At 36.1% G+C, this 15,946-nt stretch overlaps 1 protein-coding gene across 3 annotated transcripts in view; it reads right to left on the minus strand.

Annotated features, from left to right (window-relative positions):
• Positions 1 to 15,946, minus strand: part of LOC150089961 (protein CBFA2T1-like) — a 46,770-nt gene that overhangs the window by 11,453 nt on the left and 19,371 nt on the right. For all 3 annotated transcript variants that reach the window (XM_090368925.1, XM_090368924.1, XM_090368926.1), the window contains exons 2-4: positions 2,344 to 2,457; positions 204 to 451; positions 6 to 95 (exon numbers count right to left, since the gene is read on the minus strand). In XM_090368925.1, coding sequence (XP_090225051.1) covers positions 6 to 95; positions 204 to 451; positions 2,344 to 2,437 — 432 coding nt within the window. In that variant the 5' untranslated portion in view covers positions 2,438 to 2,457. The remainder of the gene's footprint in view (positions 1 to 5; positions 96 to 203; positions 452 to 2,343; positions 2,458 to 15,946) is intronic.

Here is a 15,946-nt window from a genome sequence, read left to right on the forward strand (position 1 = left end):
TTTACCTTAAGGAACGGGATTACAAAGGGCCTAAGAGGGTAGTTTGTCATGTCCTGGACCTTCTGGTGAAATTCTTCTATTGTTAAAGTTGAACTCTACGATTAAAAATATATATATATCTTAAAATAATAACACAACGCTAGGCAACAGGCATCCATAACAGATCATTCTAAGAACAATGGTCTCTCGTATATACTACTTACCACAAGTCCTAGGATAATTCCGTGTATCCTTTCGCCGACTTCCGGTGAGATGTCTGTTCCAAACTGCTGGAGAGTGGTCAAGAACCGTTTTATTTTGCTCAACTGCCTGACATTGCATCCTAAAGGAAGGTCAGCTGTAACAGCGGTGACTGATGTAGGAATTGAGACATTTGACTGATGGCTTGTGGCCGGGGGAGAGGGCGTCCTTCCAGAGGGCGTTGTATGAGGGGAGTGAGCTCCGTTCATACCTGAAGGAGGAAAAATTACCTGAAGTTTTCCTCAATGTCTCAGATTACAACATCAATTTGATTATATCCGATATTTCAATTTTAATGATAACAGTGAATTAGCATTAATCCATTAAAATCTTCATCCGGCCAGAGGGTAAGGATATAAGTGGATTATTCATGATTATTTTAAGTATGAAATTATTAAAATAAATGTTTAAAAATTCCATAAATATAATTGAGTACAAGAGATTAAGGTACAGTTAGAATATTATGATTAAAAGGTTAGCTGATATATAAAAATATTATATAATAAATTGTTAGAATAACAAGTTTAAATGTATTAGTGGATTAACAATTTGGATTAACAGATATAAATGTATTAGTGGATTAACAAATATAATTTTATTAGTGGATTATCACTTTGGACAAACAGATATAAATGTATTAGTGGATTAGCACTTTGGACTAACAGATATAAATGTATTAATGTATTAGCACCTGGGATTAGCGGATATAAAATTCTGATCCATCGATTATCTACTCCTCAGAAGAGCTTGTCCCTTTTACTTCTCTAAGCGTCTTCTCATCAGAGTTTTAACCGCCAAGCTTTTAAATAAATGAAATAAGCTTTCTCATAGTCCAGAACGGCCACAGAAAGTCTCTGGACTTTCAAGAGCAGCGATTTATAAGCATTTTGTTCCATGTCACCATGGAACCGGTGTTCCATATCACCACAGTGATTCTAACTTCCAGCATACATATTCGCTCCATCATACACTTGTGCACACTATTTCTTCCACGCTTTCCAAGGATCTCTTTGAGTTTTCTAGATGATTCCATTTGCCGCAATGAAATCTTTAATTTTGCATTCTCTTTAATACAGACAAACAAATCGTCTAACCCATCTCAGGTAAAGTTAGTACGTTTTACTTTCTTTCCAACCATTTTGAATTACTGAGCTCTGAGGCATAGTTCTAGACATTGGTAAATGCCATAATCGAAGCCTTCTCCTAACTGGTGTGAATTCAAGAATCAATGGACCAACATAACATTAATAGAAAGACTTCCCAACATAGGGAACATAATTACTAAACTGCAGCTTGAAGAAATATGTAAATCTGGCATCAAAAATCTCCGGTATCTCAGCAATGTGCTGATTTTATGCATATCGTCCAAAATGTTTTCCGTTACAAATAACAAAATATTAAGAAATTTGATTAATTTAATTTTATAATATCTTTAATATACATACGATAAATTCATTATCCGTGTACCGATTATCAGCTTATACCAGTAAGACAAACAAATTAGAAAATGGAAACCTGATATTTTATTCAATAAAAAATAATATTATTGAAATATTATCAGCATCAATTTTCGCATATTAAATAGTAACGTATTATAAGTATTTAAGGTCCATATTTCCTTTAATTTTTGAAGTTCCTTCGAAATAAAATTATTAAAAGTTTTAAAAGTCAATAAACATGATCGATAACAAGAACTTTGAAAGTAGACGATTAAAGGTTAGCAGATATTAAAAAGGATTACAAGATGAATGGGTGGATGTAAATAAGCATATTAGTGGATTAGCCCTTTAGGTTAACTGATTATCACTTTGTAGATTATCAGTTTGGATTAACTGATTATCACTTATTAGTAGATTATCAGTTTGGGTTAACTGATTATCACTTATTAGTAGATTATCAGTTTGGATTATCTGATTATCACTTATTAATAGATTATCAGTTTGGATTAACTTTATTATCACTTTATTAGTAGATTTTCATTTTGGATTAACTGATTATCGCTTATTAGTAGATTATAAGTTTTAATTAATTTATTATTTCTTGTTGGATTAACTGTTTGAATTAACAGATTAATATCAAGAAATTAAATAAGAATGTATATACCTGTGTTCATTTTGTGGTTCGTCACCGGAGCAACACTTCCGCCGCCAGATACCGCTGTGATCGGCTGTTTCAGACCGTTTGGAGATTCGGGCATTCTGCAGGAGTCCGAGAGGTCTATCAGAAAGATAAAAAGAAAAACACAGTATTATTTATTCCGTTGATCGAAATGACGATCACCCTTGATCATACTACCTTATTGAGTTCCTTTCAAGCTATGACTCAGCTTTTCGCCTAAACCATAGCCGCTACATCGTGTGTGTGTCAAAGTATCTCACATCAGTCTTTACTCATTTACAAACCATTCTTTCAACAGCTTCCCAAAGAAAAGGACGAAAAAACTAATGACAAGAAGATGGTTTTTCACTAACATACAACCCGTCATGCTTAACCTCTCTGCCTCTCCGTCATTAGGAATTAATAAGCCGATACTGGCTACAGATGGCTCCCTTCCCATCCTTCGCAGTCGATTGAAATCTTCCAATTACTAACTAGGAGATGTTATCTATTGCCACTAGGCGGGGTAATGTATTAATGTGCCTCTTCTTCGATCCTCTTCTACTTTCTGACATTACTTTACCTTCATATTTGTTTATTATGTATTTAAACACTTCACAAACATGCCATCAGCCTCTCCTTCACTTGTGCGCTAGGCATGCTGGAAATTTTAGGGGCTGTCTGAGCTATGGACAATGAATGCGATTTTAAATTTTACGGAAACTCATCTCACTGCTGTTTATTTGCGAAGTGGTTCTGAGAAGTGTGCGAAAATACGGTATAATGGAATAGTTTGAAAGAGAGAATAAATCAGAAACAGCGTGCGATAAAACAGAGATAGACAGAAATAGTCACTATGAGATTATTCTACAAGAATCACAATTTTTTATTATCATTTTTTTCTGCTCTAGTAAAATTGCTTTTATGGATCTTTGTGGATGAACTATTCTCTGTACGAAGTATACAAAACAGAATAACATGCAAAGGAAAGATAGAGAGTTAAAGATATTGACGTATAATTTATCATTAATGGAGAGAAACGTAATGAAAAATGATGGAAAAAAGAAAATGTAAATTTTTATGATGGTGATCAATATATATATATATATATATGTGTGTGTGTGTGTGTGTGTGTATATATATATATATAGATGGATGGATAAGATAAGTGAGGTGAGGAGAGGAAGATCCTTTAAATCAGAGAGACCGAGACGTGAAAAAGAGAAGCATTTTAAGAGAAAAAGAGAGAAATAATTTCTACGTAATTAAATTTTCGATTGCACTCACAGAGAGGATTTATTTCATTAAAATCCAATTATAGTTTCATAATAAAAAAATACTTGGTACACCTCACTAAAAGAATTGCACTTTCTTCTTTCATGAAGCGCGCGAGTCTTTCCTCTTTTTAAAATAAGTTAAAAATAAATTGTTAACGTGTTGCTGTTTGCTATTATTTAATAAAAATAATACTCCTGTTATTATTATTGCAGTGTAAGGAAAATGCTGATTAAAGTCACATAGCCCATAATCTGACGTGTCAGATAATTGTATCAATGGAATTTAGAGAAAAAATAATAATAATTCAAACACCTTTATTTAATGTTATCGCTTTAAATAAAAAGCGGACAATTAAAATGGTAAAATAGTGTAGTTAATCCGCACGTTGTGAAGTATAAAAAGAAAATAAATCGATAAATAAATTTATATAAGAAGAAGAATTCAAAAATGCCTATTCTTCCCTTTAAAAATATCAACCATGCCATACATATGTGACGTGCAGGAAAGCATCCTCTACAGGGGAAGTTGTGTTATCCGGTTTGGACATCCCACAGTGGTAGAATTTGTGAATATTATAGGGGAAGGGGTTGATAAAGGCAAACAATCAGCCTCGAAACTCTAAGATAATACGATAAATAAAAATAATTTCTCAAACTGATGCTAAAATCTAATTAAATCAAATCATCTTTATGATTTGTAATCTTCACAGTATTATATCAATTAGAATATTGTAAGATTATTAAATTGAAAATATCTCTTTATTAAAATGGAAACTTGCTACTTTGGAATGTACTTTTTTAATTAATAAACTTTCTAAAACAACTATTTCTTAGATAATACCTTAAATGCCATTAAACATACACATTAACTCTAAAGAAATTAAATATAATATACTTCATCTACTTCTAAGTGACATCTCATAAATTCAATCCAAAGAGTGAAATATTTCCTCGTGTTATGGAGTGTCATTAAGTAATTTAAATTGAAAAAAAATTGCAGCTTTATTTTATGCGGCGGACTATTAATCGTACTTTAATAACCCACCCCATAATCCTCTTAATGAGTTCAATCAATATTAATTTTTTTAATAAAAAAGGTTACAGTCGTAGCTGTGCATGTAAAATCATTTTCGATTGATGGACAGAGTTAAATGGTATGACAAAACATCCTTCGAAAGGGGTTATTAGTCAGATTTTTATAGCTCTCGAACATATAAATAACCGATATACAATTTTAATAATCTTTCTTATAATCAGCTTCGCGAAAAAAACATTGGGTAAGAAAACAAACCTACCGTTATCTTTCAAGGTGACACATTGTTTCGTCCAAAGAAATGACATGAAATTTGATGGATCCTTCACTATTCCTGATCTATTATAACCATAGGTAAAGACTCGCTTATTCTGCGAAAAATTACATAAAATAGACTTCATTTAAATATCCACCTTAAACTGTACGATATTTAGCTTTCCAAGATGGGACAGAATCCATCATTGACGCTGTGCGGCACCTCATAAAGGTGCCCGGAGGGTGGATAACGGTAGACAAGAGAGTTCCTTCGTTAACCAACAGAACGCATAAAATGAGTGGAGAGAGAATTCCAGTGGAATAGTGGCGTCTCTTAGTTTGGGGAGGCGGGTTTATGGCAAGTACGAGTGTGTGTGTGTGTGTGTGTGTGTGTGTGTGTGTGTGTGTGTGTGTGTGTGTGTGTGTGTGTGTGTGTGAGCACTGTTGGTGGCCGCTCGCTGCAGGATTATTGGAATCAGGTAGTGCGGCGACACAGGGCCAGCTGGTTGTGTTCTGTGGAAAGGCGCCAGCTGGTGCTTCTCTACTGCCTTGATGAATAAATGACGGACTAGCACACCAACTATAGCTGAGACCGCCCTTCCAACTCGTGCGACGTAGCCCTCTTATCCCCTCCCTACCTTGTCCACACTTGCATTGCCTGGCGCTTTGTTACAGAGAGAGAGAGAGAGAGAGAGAGAGAGAGAGAGAGACCACTATCTACGTTTTAAACGTAGTGAAGCACGTGCGTGCAAAAGCTTGTAGCACCACGTGTTAGTGCAAGCTTATATTGTTCTACAAGCCGTGTGTCTTCTTCTCAGAAGTGATCTGCACTGTTGGTTTATGAGAAAGTACGCGATGACGTCACGCATCTTTTTTTCTGTCTTTTGTTTTTATTTGGATAATTTCCTTGTTTTTATACATCTCCCAGTTGCTTTTTTAAATCTGAGATTGAGGAATGGTGCTAATGCGTTGCCTAAGTGAAGAAAAGAGGAAATATTGTAGACGTACTTCTGCCTATTTATTGGCTGCCAAAACTGAGGAATTGTATGAGATGGGTCAAATATTGTCTATGTTTTCACATATATTCTTTTCATCATGAAAAGCTGAGATGACACTTTACTTCGTTCTTTGGCAAGCATCCTGAAAAAGGAATTCTTTCTTTCAAAAGAATTGTAGTTAGCCGGCCTCAGGATGAGGTGCACTTCTTTGTCACGCGATTTATTTAGCCTCTTTTTAATTGCCCTTGGGCATCGCGAAGTGGACAGCATCGTTACGTTCTTGGAATGTGTAGAAGGGGCCTTGGTTTGAATCGCATCACAGGCCAAAGTTGGAAAGTACTAGCTATGAGGACTGAAGGAATTTCGTAAGTATCATAGTTGGTATAATCGCTGTCCTCTCACACCGGGCTGAATAGACCTGAGTACGAATCCTCTCAATGACGCAAGGAATTTTTGTGTCTTTTTCACAACATGGCTGAGTTAGTCGGTCTCAGGCGAGGGTAGTATGGGTTTTTGCTCCCGGATATTCGGATCTTTCGTCCTAAACAGCAAATCAACCACAGAACATACACAATTTACAGACAATATGATCTATGTTGCTGATGCGCTTAAAACCCTACAACATCCAACAAACAATCCGTAACTTCTAAACCTTTCTCGTACGGATAACATTTAGCGATCCTTTCCATCCACCTTTAAACCGCCTCCAGGAGTTTCGTATTTTTATAGGTGTGACCTTCAGACCTGAATACAATATTCCAAGTGCGGTCTCACCATCGTCTTGTGCAGAGGGATAATGGCATCCTTCTCCTTACTTGCAGAGATCCAACAAATCATTGCGAGGACAGCATATACGACTTCCTTCCCTGTTTAACTGCATGGAAAACTTCATGTCTGTCTGGTTTGAAACTCCCACTAAGACTTTTTTTGTTCTGACCCACCTTTAACTGCAATTCCCCCATAGGTTACTTCTAGATGTTTGTTCTCCAGATGCAAGACACATTTAACGCTATTAAACCTTATTTGCTATTTTCAGACTAGATTTGTAAGCAGCCTAAATGATTCTGAAGCAGCATAGCCTGGTTCTGATCGTTATCCATCCTCCAAAGGTTTAAAAATCAGTAAACCTTGACTTCTCCTGTACACTGTCACCTATTGAAGTACCCCATATGCTACACTAGTTCACTCTGAAATACGTCAAGACGACTACCTCCCTCTCCTGTCCTTCAGCCACTCCCTGATACACCAGTTGGTCTAACCTTTAGTTTTAGTCCAGCACGACTTCCCTTCAGGAACTCCTGCTGTGGTTTCTTTAGCATTTCTTTCTCATATTATGTGCATGAATTCACTTATTTATTCATGTATATACTTTTCACACTGAGCGCGTATTGGGTATTATTGTAGGGCATGCCCGACACGTCTCTTTTGCAATAATAAAGATTTATTTAATTTATTATTACATAAGTTCTTTTACAGCAGTCAGACTCATCGTCATCTTTGACCTCCCCTGGTTTGAACGTGTTAAGATAGTTACAAAGTACTCGTTCAACGCGTCTGCCGCTTTTCTCTATGATTCCACCATTTTAATCTATTTAGGGACCGTATCTGATTTACTCTCTTCTTTTTGTATTTAGGTACGAGTACAACGCCTTGACCATATTCTTAGCGCTCTACACCCGTGATTTCTCATACTAGCTTTCACTTATTTCATCCCGTCGGTTGCGTTCTTACAATTATCCTTAAATAGTCAGTCAAGAAACATGACAGTCCTTTTGTTTGTTTTCTTTAATTAAAACTTTCTCTTGTGATCAATTTTGGCATCCCACTTAAGTCTCCAAAAAGTACCTCAGTGCTTCATACAAACCAAAAAATAGATACCGTCTGCTTGCCTGGTGCACAACCCATTGCGGTTCTGCCACTGTCTCTGGTTGTTTCTTGTGGTTTGGATATGGGCCATTGGTTGCCGTTCATGGATCAATGAATTCCATGCGATACATTGACAGTTTGGATAATTCCACCCTTCCTATACTGTAGCAGCCGCGTTGGGTGGGCCCGTTTCCGTTTCAGCACAACAATGCTCTATGCCCTACTACACAACCTGTACATAGTCCGATTTCTTGCCCATTCAAGTTGTCTAAAGAGACTTTTCTCATATTCACGCAGTAATTTAGTCTGTAACAAACTCCCAGAATAACTTCTTTATGGTGACCTGAAGCATAAAAGTAATCGAACCTGTAGTGCTAAGTACCACGTACGGGTTGAAGGTTGAGAAGAACAGAAGATTAACACTGGACTCGAATTTCTGTACATTGTCAATTTTCAGAAAATCCGTGTGAAGGGATAAATGAAGAAGGGGTAATATTGGTGCTAATGGAATTGGAGTTGAACACCAAATGAATGTTGAGTATTTGGGCCCAAGTTCAGACGATTTGGAAGAGGGAGGTGGAATTACAGATTCTGATTGAGAAAAGCAGTGCCGGATCAGTAATTAACTTGACTGGACCTTTATGGATAGAGTTTAGAAGTTTAATACAGGCTTTGGAACAATATTCCAGTAGGTCAGACTTTTGCTGAATGGAGTGAGTAGCTGTTTAGAGGAAACGTAATGCCGAAAACAAAACACGAAACCCAGTTTTTGGACACAGTGGAGCAATGTTTCTGACGTGCTTATGCTAAGGCAGATTAGAAATCGGGGTAATTCCTAATACGGATATAGGATCTTGTATAGAAATCTGTGAGTCATCAAATATGAGTATGGGACAAGCAGACTCTTTTTTGAGAGAAATAAGGAATTGAGTTTTACAATTATTGAAGTTTCCTTCGCACCATTTGAGAATTACCTGGAGATTGGCATTTAAGGGAAACTATGGATAGGATGTCCAGTCATTGCAGGAAGAACATTAATATACGATAGGAAAAGAGTGGAAGAAAGAAGAGAACACTGGAGAACACCACACTTAGTTGGGAAGTTAGCACACAGAGAATCATTTATCATCAACAGAAATGAGATGTCGAAAAGAAAACAAAAGTGGCAAGCCAAATATAAAACACAGAAAGAAAACCACCTTTTGTATTCTACGAAAGATGGAAGCTTTTGTAGAATACCTTTATGTCAAACGACCAACGCCTTAGTGTTGTACGCTGTTGTAGGGTTTTTTGGCGCACCAGCGACTTCGCTAATATTGCTCCTTGTATATTGTCTGTAAATTGTGTGTTCTATAGTCGATTTGCAGTTTTCTTCACTTAAAATCCGAGTTTCCAGGAGAAAAACCCATGCCACTCTCGCCTAAGACTACTAACTCAGCCAGCAGTAATCAACAGTAATCAATCATTGTTGATCCAATAGTGCAAGAGTTAGCGGTTGGGTGGATTGCTCAGTTACTTTGGAAAGAACTGAAGGACGTTCAATGGGACGATAATTGTAAGGGAAGGGTTTGTCATTCTTTTTAAGAATGAGCTGGATATTAACAGATTTCTATGCAGAAGGAAAAACTAGTTGAATAAAGATTCCAATAAAGGTAACGCCAAACAACATTTCTTAAGATCAAGGTTTGTGAAGCTTCTTCAAATGTCCTTCTTTCGGATGACCACGTGAGGCACAGAATAGGTCGTGTTTATAGAAAGATGTGATTTTTCAAGATCCTTAATGTAAGAGTTAAAGCGAAATGATTAGGTTTCAGATGAACAGACTCAACAGAAAAGTTCAGGAAAGCTGAAAGAGTTTCTCTTAATCTGTCATTTTCCTCTAGACGTCCATACACACTGACTTGTCTGTGATCATCTCTGATATTAATAGTTTTCCACTATCTGATATAGCCAGGTTGTACACTGGTGATCAAAATCCTTCTTTTTCCTGCTTAAAAAATGCTTTTCCGCATGGATGGACTGATTTCCATGTGTGTAACAGCTTTCGGCACGTGAGCACCACATTTCCTTCTTAGTAGTTTACCGAGCAAACAGGTGGTCACGTATGCACACCTGGGTAAAACAGATTGGGGGGGTCCTGTGTAGGGAGATATAGGAACACCTGGCCATACAGTTTGAGGTGAGTGGCGTGAATAATACGCCAGAGATGCGGTACAAGTGATGGAGGTCTGTTCAGATGGAAAAATATAGCTGATATCGCAACATTCCATGCTTTACCATATTTCGTTGTAGTGTTTCTCCATATGTAGCCATATGTCAGACCATATGGTTGCATATAGAGAATCGAGCGCTTTATCGAGCACGTCAGCTTGCATATATTCGATCAAACAAGTCACGAGATAAGATATTAGTTCATTTCTCACACAGCATTTATCTCCATCCGAAAACTGCAGTTTCTGGGACTTTGCGCTCAAAGTTAATGCTCCATCGAAGACTAGATACTGAAGATGACTTAAAATACAGCAAACAAAAGTATTTTATTCCCCATCAACTTCAATTCTATCTATTTCATCTGAAATATCGCAATGGAGAGTTTTTCTGTTTGTTATACAAGATGCTATCCAAACTTTCCCACCTTAACAAAACAGCTTCACTTACTGGCAATTTCATGGTGTCCTGATTGAAGTGATTCCCTCGCGAGGTAATACATCTCTATCCAGTATTCTTCCATTGATGGAAGCACTTCCGGAACCTTTGTTTCATTATTCACTTGCAGTACCTCTTTCAGTTTTTGTTGGATTTACAAATGTCATTAAAAATCTTCTGCTCTCAACTGAAATTTTGATTTCCGAATCAAAAAGAACTCACAGGAAGATAGATCTGAGAAGTACAGATGATGGAGGAGAAACAGGGACCATGTTGTTCTTGGCCATCGTATAAAGAGGAAGTGTCAGCAGGTGTCACTCCCAGCACACCATTTTGATTGTGTCCAAGTAAAACACAGACGTCGTAAGGATCACTCAACCCGATCTAGCTTGGAGATGCGTACCATATCACCACCTAGATGTAAGATTCCATACCATCTATTATAGAAGTGCAAAAAGGAGAATGGGAACTTTTTGTCAGCACCTAGTGTACGTGAATATTATTTTCAATATTATTTTCACATACAGAACAAGTTGATGAAGAACAAATAGCTCGGACTTCAGTGCAGTGCTATTTGCGACATTTTAACCGAAGTAACTGTTTTTTTTCCCAACTCTCTCTCTCTTTTATTCCCTCTTCAAAATATTTCTTTTGTTTGTCTTCCTGTCTTCTATCACCTTATTTCACCGCAAGCCTCTCTCTCTCTCTCTCTGCCTCTGTGCGTGGTGTAGGAAAAGATGTATAAACACACACGAGCCAAGCGCACACACACACACACACCATCGCGTGCAGGCCAGAGCTGGCTGGCTGTTGTATTAGTGCCTCCCTCGCGTGCCTGCAATGTGTTCTTTTTCCGACCCGTTCATCTCCTTCAGGTGATTTTACAGTGTCGTATTACTGCAGGTGAGGTTGGTATGCACGTGCCAGACCGATAAGAACGGGAATGGGAAGAGATATTAATTTCAACGCTGAAAAGGAAAAGTCACAGCTCCTTTAAATAGATGCGTATGGTTGCAGATCGTGGCATCGATGGACAGAATGAGTAGTCCGAGTGCAGTAGTGTTGCGTCAATGCTATGGACATAATAATGACACAGAAACAAGCGGTTTTCATTGTATAAAGTGAAATACTATCAGCTTAAGCTCAGTCTGAAAGATTTGTACGAAGATACACGTAAATAAGCAAAGATGGATGCGGATGTGTAACTCAGTTATCATTAGAGAACAACACGTACGCTCTAAAGTACTCGGATTCATTTATTTTTTGGTTATTTCTGTTAATTTTTGTTTAATATTTTCTTTTCATATTTGAAAATTAAATCAAAATTTTCATTTTTTTTTAAAACTTCCTTTTTTCCCCATTTTTCTCAAATATTTTTTCTCCCATTTTTGTTTTTCCTTTTCTCATTTTTTTTTCCTTTTGATCTTTTCTTTTTTCCATTTTGTTTTCTCTTTTTTTTCATTTTTTCCGTTTTTATTTTTCTCTTCTTTTCTCTTTTTTCTCATTTTTCTTTAATTTGTTTTTCCTTTGTTTGTTCTTGAAGTTTTCTCAATTTCCATTTATAATTTTCATTTACTTTCCAATTTTTTTCCCCATTTTTTTCGAAATTTCTTATTTTTATAATATTTGGAATTAATTTTTCTTCCATTTTTTCCACGTTTCTTTTTAATTTTTATGCTTTCATTTACCACTTAATTTTCATTAACTTTTACACATTTTCATTTCTGTTTTTAAGCGAATGAATATCTTTTTTAGTTATAAAATTTTACGGTCACCTTATCGAAAAATAATTTTTCAAATCAATTCAACTGAAATCCTCAACCCTGGAATCAAATATCAATTTTATATTTTTAAATTATTTTTATTCCTGCTTAGGAATATATTTGATTTACTGAACAGCAATCGAAATCTTCCTGCTCAGGAACCATCGGATTCCTGAGCAGAAATTTCGAGATATGAAGATGCAGACGATCTCAGTTGAGATTTTACAATATAGACACGATATACCGATGCCTCGTGACACTAATCACCTCGATGAAAATTCCATGCAATCTAGCCCAAATTCTCTGCTCGTGAATTATTTCATTCCTAAGCAGAAGATTTTGATTCCTGCTCAGGAATCAAAAATTCTAATTTGATTCTGAGCAGACGATTTGGATGTTACAAAAATATGAATTCCCAATTTTTGTAACAACAAATAAATTTCAATTATTGAAATTTCACAAGGAGAAGCAACTGTTAATTATTTCTCTACCTCTAAATCAGATACCGATGTCCTATCCAAGATTTGAATCACCAACAAAGAGATCAACGAAATATCTTAACAGATTAGTTACAAAAGATTCTATTAACGGTGCCACTGACAAATCAGTCACTAAAACTGACAGCGGCCTAACAGATATGACGCAGCTATAGTTGGTAAACGATAAATCGACTTACTGCAGTCTTCAGGAGGTATTCCCTCCATCATCAAAGAATAAATCTAAATTAATAAAACAACTATGGAATGGCCACAACTGGCGAAACTTAAAAATTGATCTGAGCATTCAAAAATACGATTAACGCGAATGGCTGAGTTACTTACCACGTCCTATTCCATTCGACTTCATCGCAATTAGCGACTATCTCGCCACGTGACATTTCGAAGGGTAGCGTGTCCAAGTGGTTAGTGACGATCACCTGAACCGTGCTCAGGTGATCTTCACTCGATCCACGATTATGCCACAGAATTTGAGCTTCCAGCTTGTGGGAGCGTTGTGACTTTTGAGTTAATATAAGGCGTTGAATATCTAACCCTTTGGGGTTAACCAAGCAGAGAGGTTATAAAGTTAAAAACCCCTCAAGAAATCAACTTTAGTGAGGGGCGCGTGTTAACAATGTTTCCCATTAGCGTTAACTCTATGCATGCATCCAACATGGCGACGTCTGGACTGTATAAAGTGGTTCGTTCTGAGCGTGTTTCGTGATCACATGACAAAATCAAGAACGACAGACGCCTTTCTCGACCCCTTCGGAAAACCTAATCATGTGAGGGGGCTTTTCTATTTAATACGTTATGGATTATTCGCCACTGTCATGGCGGCACGCAAACTGCAAAACCGTAAGCAGATCGGAATGGACCACGCCTTGCCTTTATTGTCAAGTACCTTATTTTAGCATGTTCATGGCAAACCCGCATCCCCTCCCCTACCCGTGACCAATATAGGTATTTCCAGCGTCTTATGACTCCAATAACTCTGCCAACACAATTAGTTATACTTTCGGATACTTAAAAAGCATTAATTAATTAAGTTTATTTTTAATTGATTAAACATACTGATTAATTAGCTTCTTGCTAGTTAGCTGGTTTTTAACTAATAAAATTTAATTAGTTAAATTTTATTAGTTAAAAAAACTGATTAATTAGTTAGCAAGTGTCCCCCAATAGAATCAGTTCCACAATTTTTTGATAGAATTAAAATAGAAATTAGAAATAGAAAATAGAAAATAGAAATTGAAAGTAGAAATTGAAAATAGAAATAAAAAATAGAAATTAAAATCAAATAGAATTTAAAAAAATATTTCAAATCTATCAATTTTTTGAAATTTTTCTAAATCCACTAATTTTTCAAACTTTTAACATCTATTAATTTTTTAAATCTATCAATTTTTTAAATTATTAATTTTTCGAATTTTTCAAATCTAACAATTTTTTTAAATTTCTCGATTTTATCGATGTTTTAAAATTTTTAAATTAATTTTTTATTCGATATTTCCCTGTTTTTTAAATGTAATACGATGAACAGAAGGGAGGATATATCTCGGTGGTGTTTAAGATATGATTAATTGCTGTATGAACAGATAATGTCAAGAATTATTTAGCGTGTGAAAATACAATTCATCTTTCAGATGAAAACGTTTCGGGTAAGTTTCATTGAAACAAGCAATGGCATTTAGCAGTAAAATTATGGCGTCCTATGTTGTGTTAAGTTACGTTAGTAAAGCAGCTTCGCACACACCAGCAATGATTTGATTATATATTACTTTGGAGTCTCACAACAGCCTTTTGTATTTTCTGATGTCTTTTAAGAACAAAGATGCTTTGTTAATAAACGATAGAGAGAGAGAGAGAGACGTGAAAAAGATATAGATTATTGGAGAAACAATAGAAAAGTAGAGAAATATTTGAAAACAACTTTTCAAAGATGCGTTTTCTCTGGGTTGACATAGAAGAAAGGAACAATTACAGAGAGCGTTGTTGCTGTTGGCTTTGCAGGAATCAGCAACTTGGGCCATATTCGTTCATTCTATTATGCCTGATGATCTGCATATGACGGAATAATCAAGAATTACTCTTGAGGGGGGGGGTGGAAGAAAGATCTACTTTCTCTGCCTGAGATTTGCTAATTGCAGCCCCGATTGAAGAGGTCTTTCGGCAGAATTCATTCCGTCTCAGACGAATCGAACCTAGACCAGAAAGAGAAAAAAGCGAGAAATACAGAAAGAAAGAGAGAGAGAAAGAGAAGAGTGAAATATAGAAATAGCGGAAGAAGAGAGATATACAGAAATAGAGAGAGAGAAGGCTGTACAATTAGAGAGAGAAGAGAGAAAGAGTGAGGATCAGAAAGAGAGTAATATAGAGAGAAGAGAGAAAGGGTGAGGATGAGAAAGAGAGAGAGTAATATAGATAAATATATAGAGAGAGTAATATATATATATATATATATATATAAATATAGAAATAGAGAGAGAGAAAGAGAGAGAATAATATAGAGCAAATACAGAAAGAGAAGAGTGAAATATAGAAATAGCGGAAGAAGAGAGAAATACAGAAATAGAGAGAGAGAAGGCTATACAATTAGAGAGAGAAGAGAGAAAGAGTGAGGATCAGAAAGAGAGTAATTCATTCCGTCTCAGACGAATCGAACCTAGACCAGAAAGAGAAAAAAGCGAGAAATACAGAAAGAAAGAGCGAGAAAGAGAGAGAGAAAGAGAAGAGTGAAATATAGAAATAGCGGAAGAAGAGAGAAATACAGAAATAGAGAGAGAGAAGGCTGTACAATTAGAGAGAGAAGAGAGAAAGAGTGAGGATCAGAAAGAGAGTAATATAGAGAGAAGAGAGAAAGGGTGAGGATGAGAAAGAGAGAGAGTAATATAGATAAATATATAGAGAGAGTAATATATATATAAATATAGAAATAGAGAGAGATGGAGAGAGTAATGTAGAGATAGGGAGGAGAGAGAAAAAAAAAATATATATATATATCTTTATAGAGAGAGAGAGAGAGAGAGAGAGAGAGAGAGAGAGTAACATAGAGATAGAGAGAAGAGAGGAATATATAAATAGGAAGAGAAGAGAGAAATGGCGAGAATGAAAGAGAGATACGGCTGTACAATTAGAGAGAGAAGAGAGAAAGAGTGAGGATGAGAAAGAGAGTAATATAGAGAGAAAGGGTGAGGATGAGAAAGAGAGAGAGAGATAGAGTAATATAGAAATAGAGAGAAGAGAGGAATACAGAAATAGAGAGAAGAGAGAGAAGAATATAGAAATAGAG

The sequence above is a fragment of the Mastigoproctus giganteus genome, chromosome 2, assembly GCF_048544385.1.
Source record: "Mastigoproctus giganteus isolate SK-2022 chromosome 2, ASM4854438v1, whole genome shotgun sequence".
In the NCBI taxonomy this organism is placed as follows: Eukaryota; Metazoa; Arthropoda; class Arachnida; order Uropygi; family Thelyphonidae; genus Mastigoproctus; species Mastigoproctus giganteus.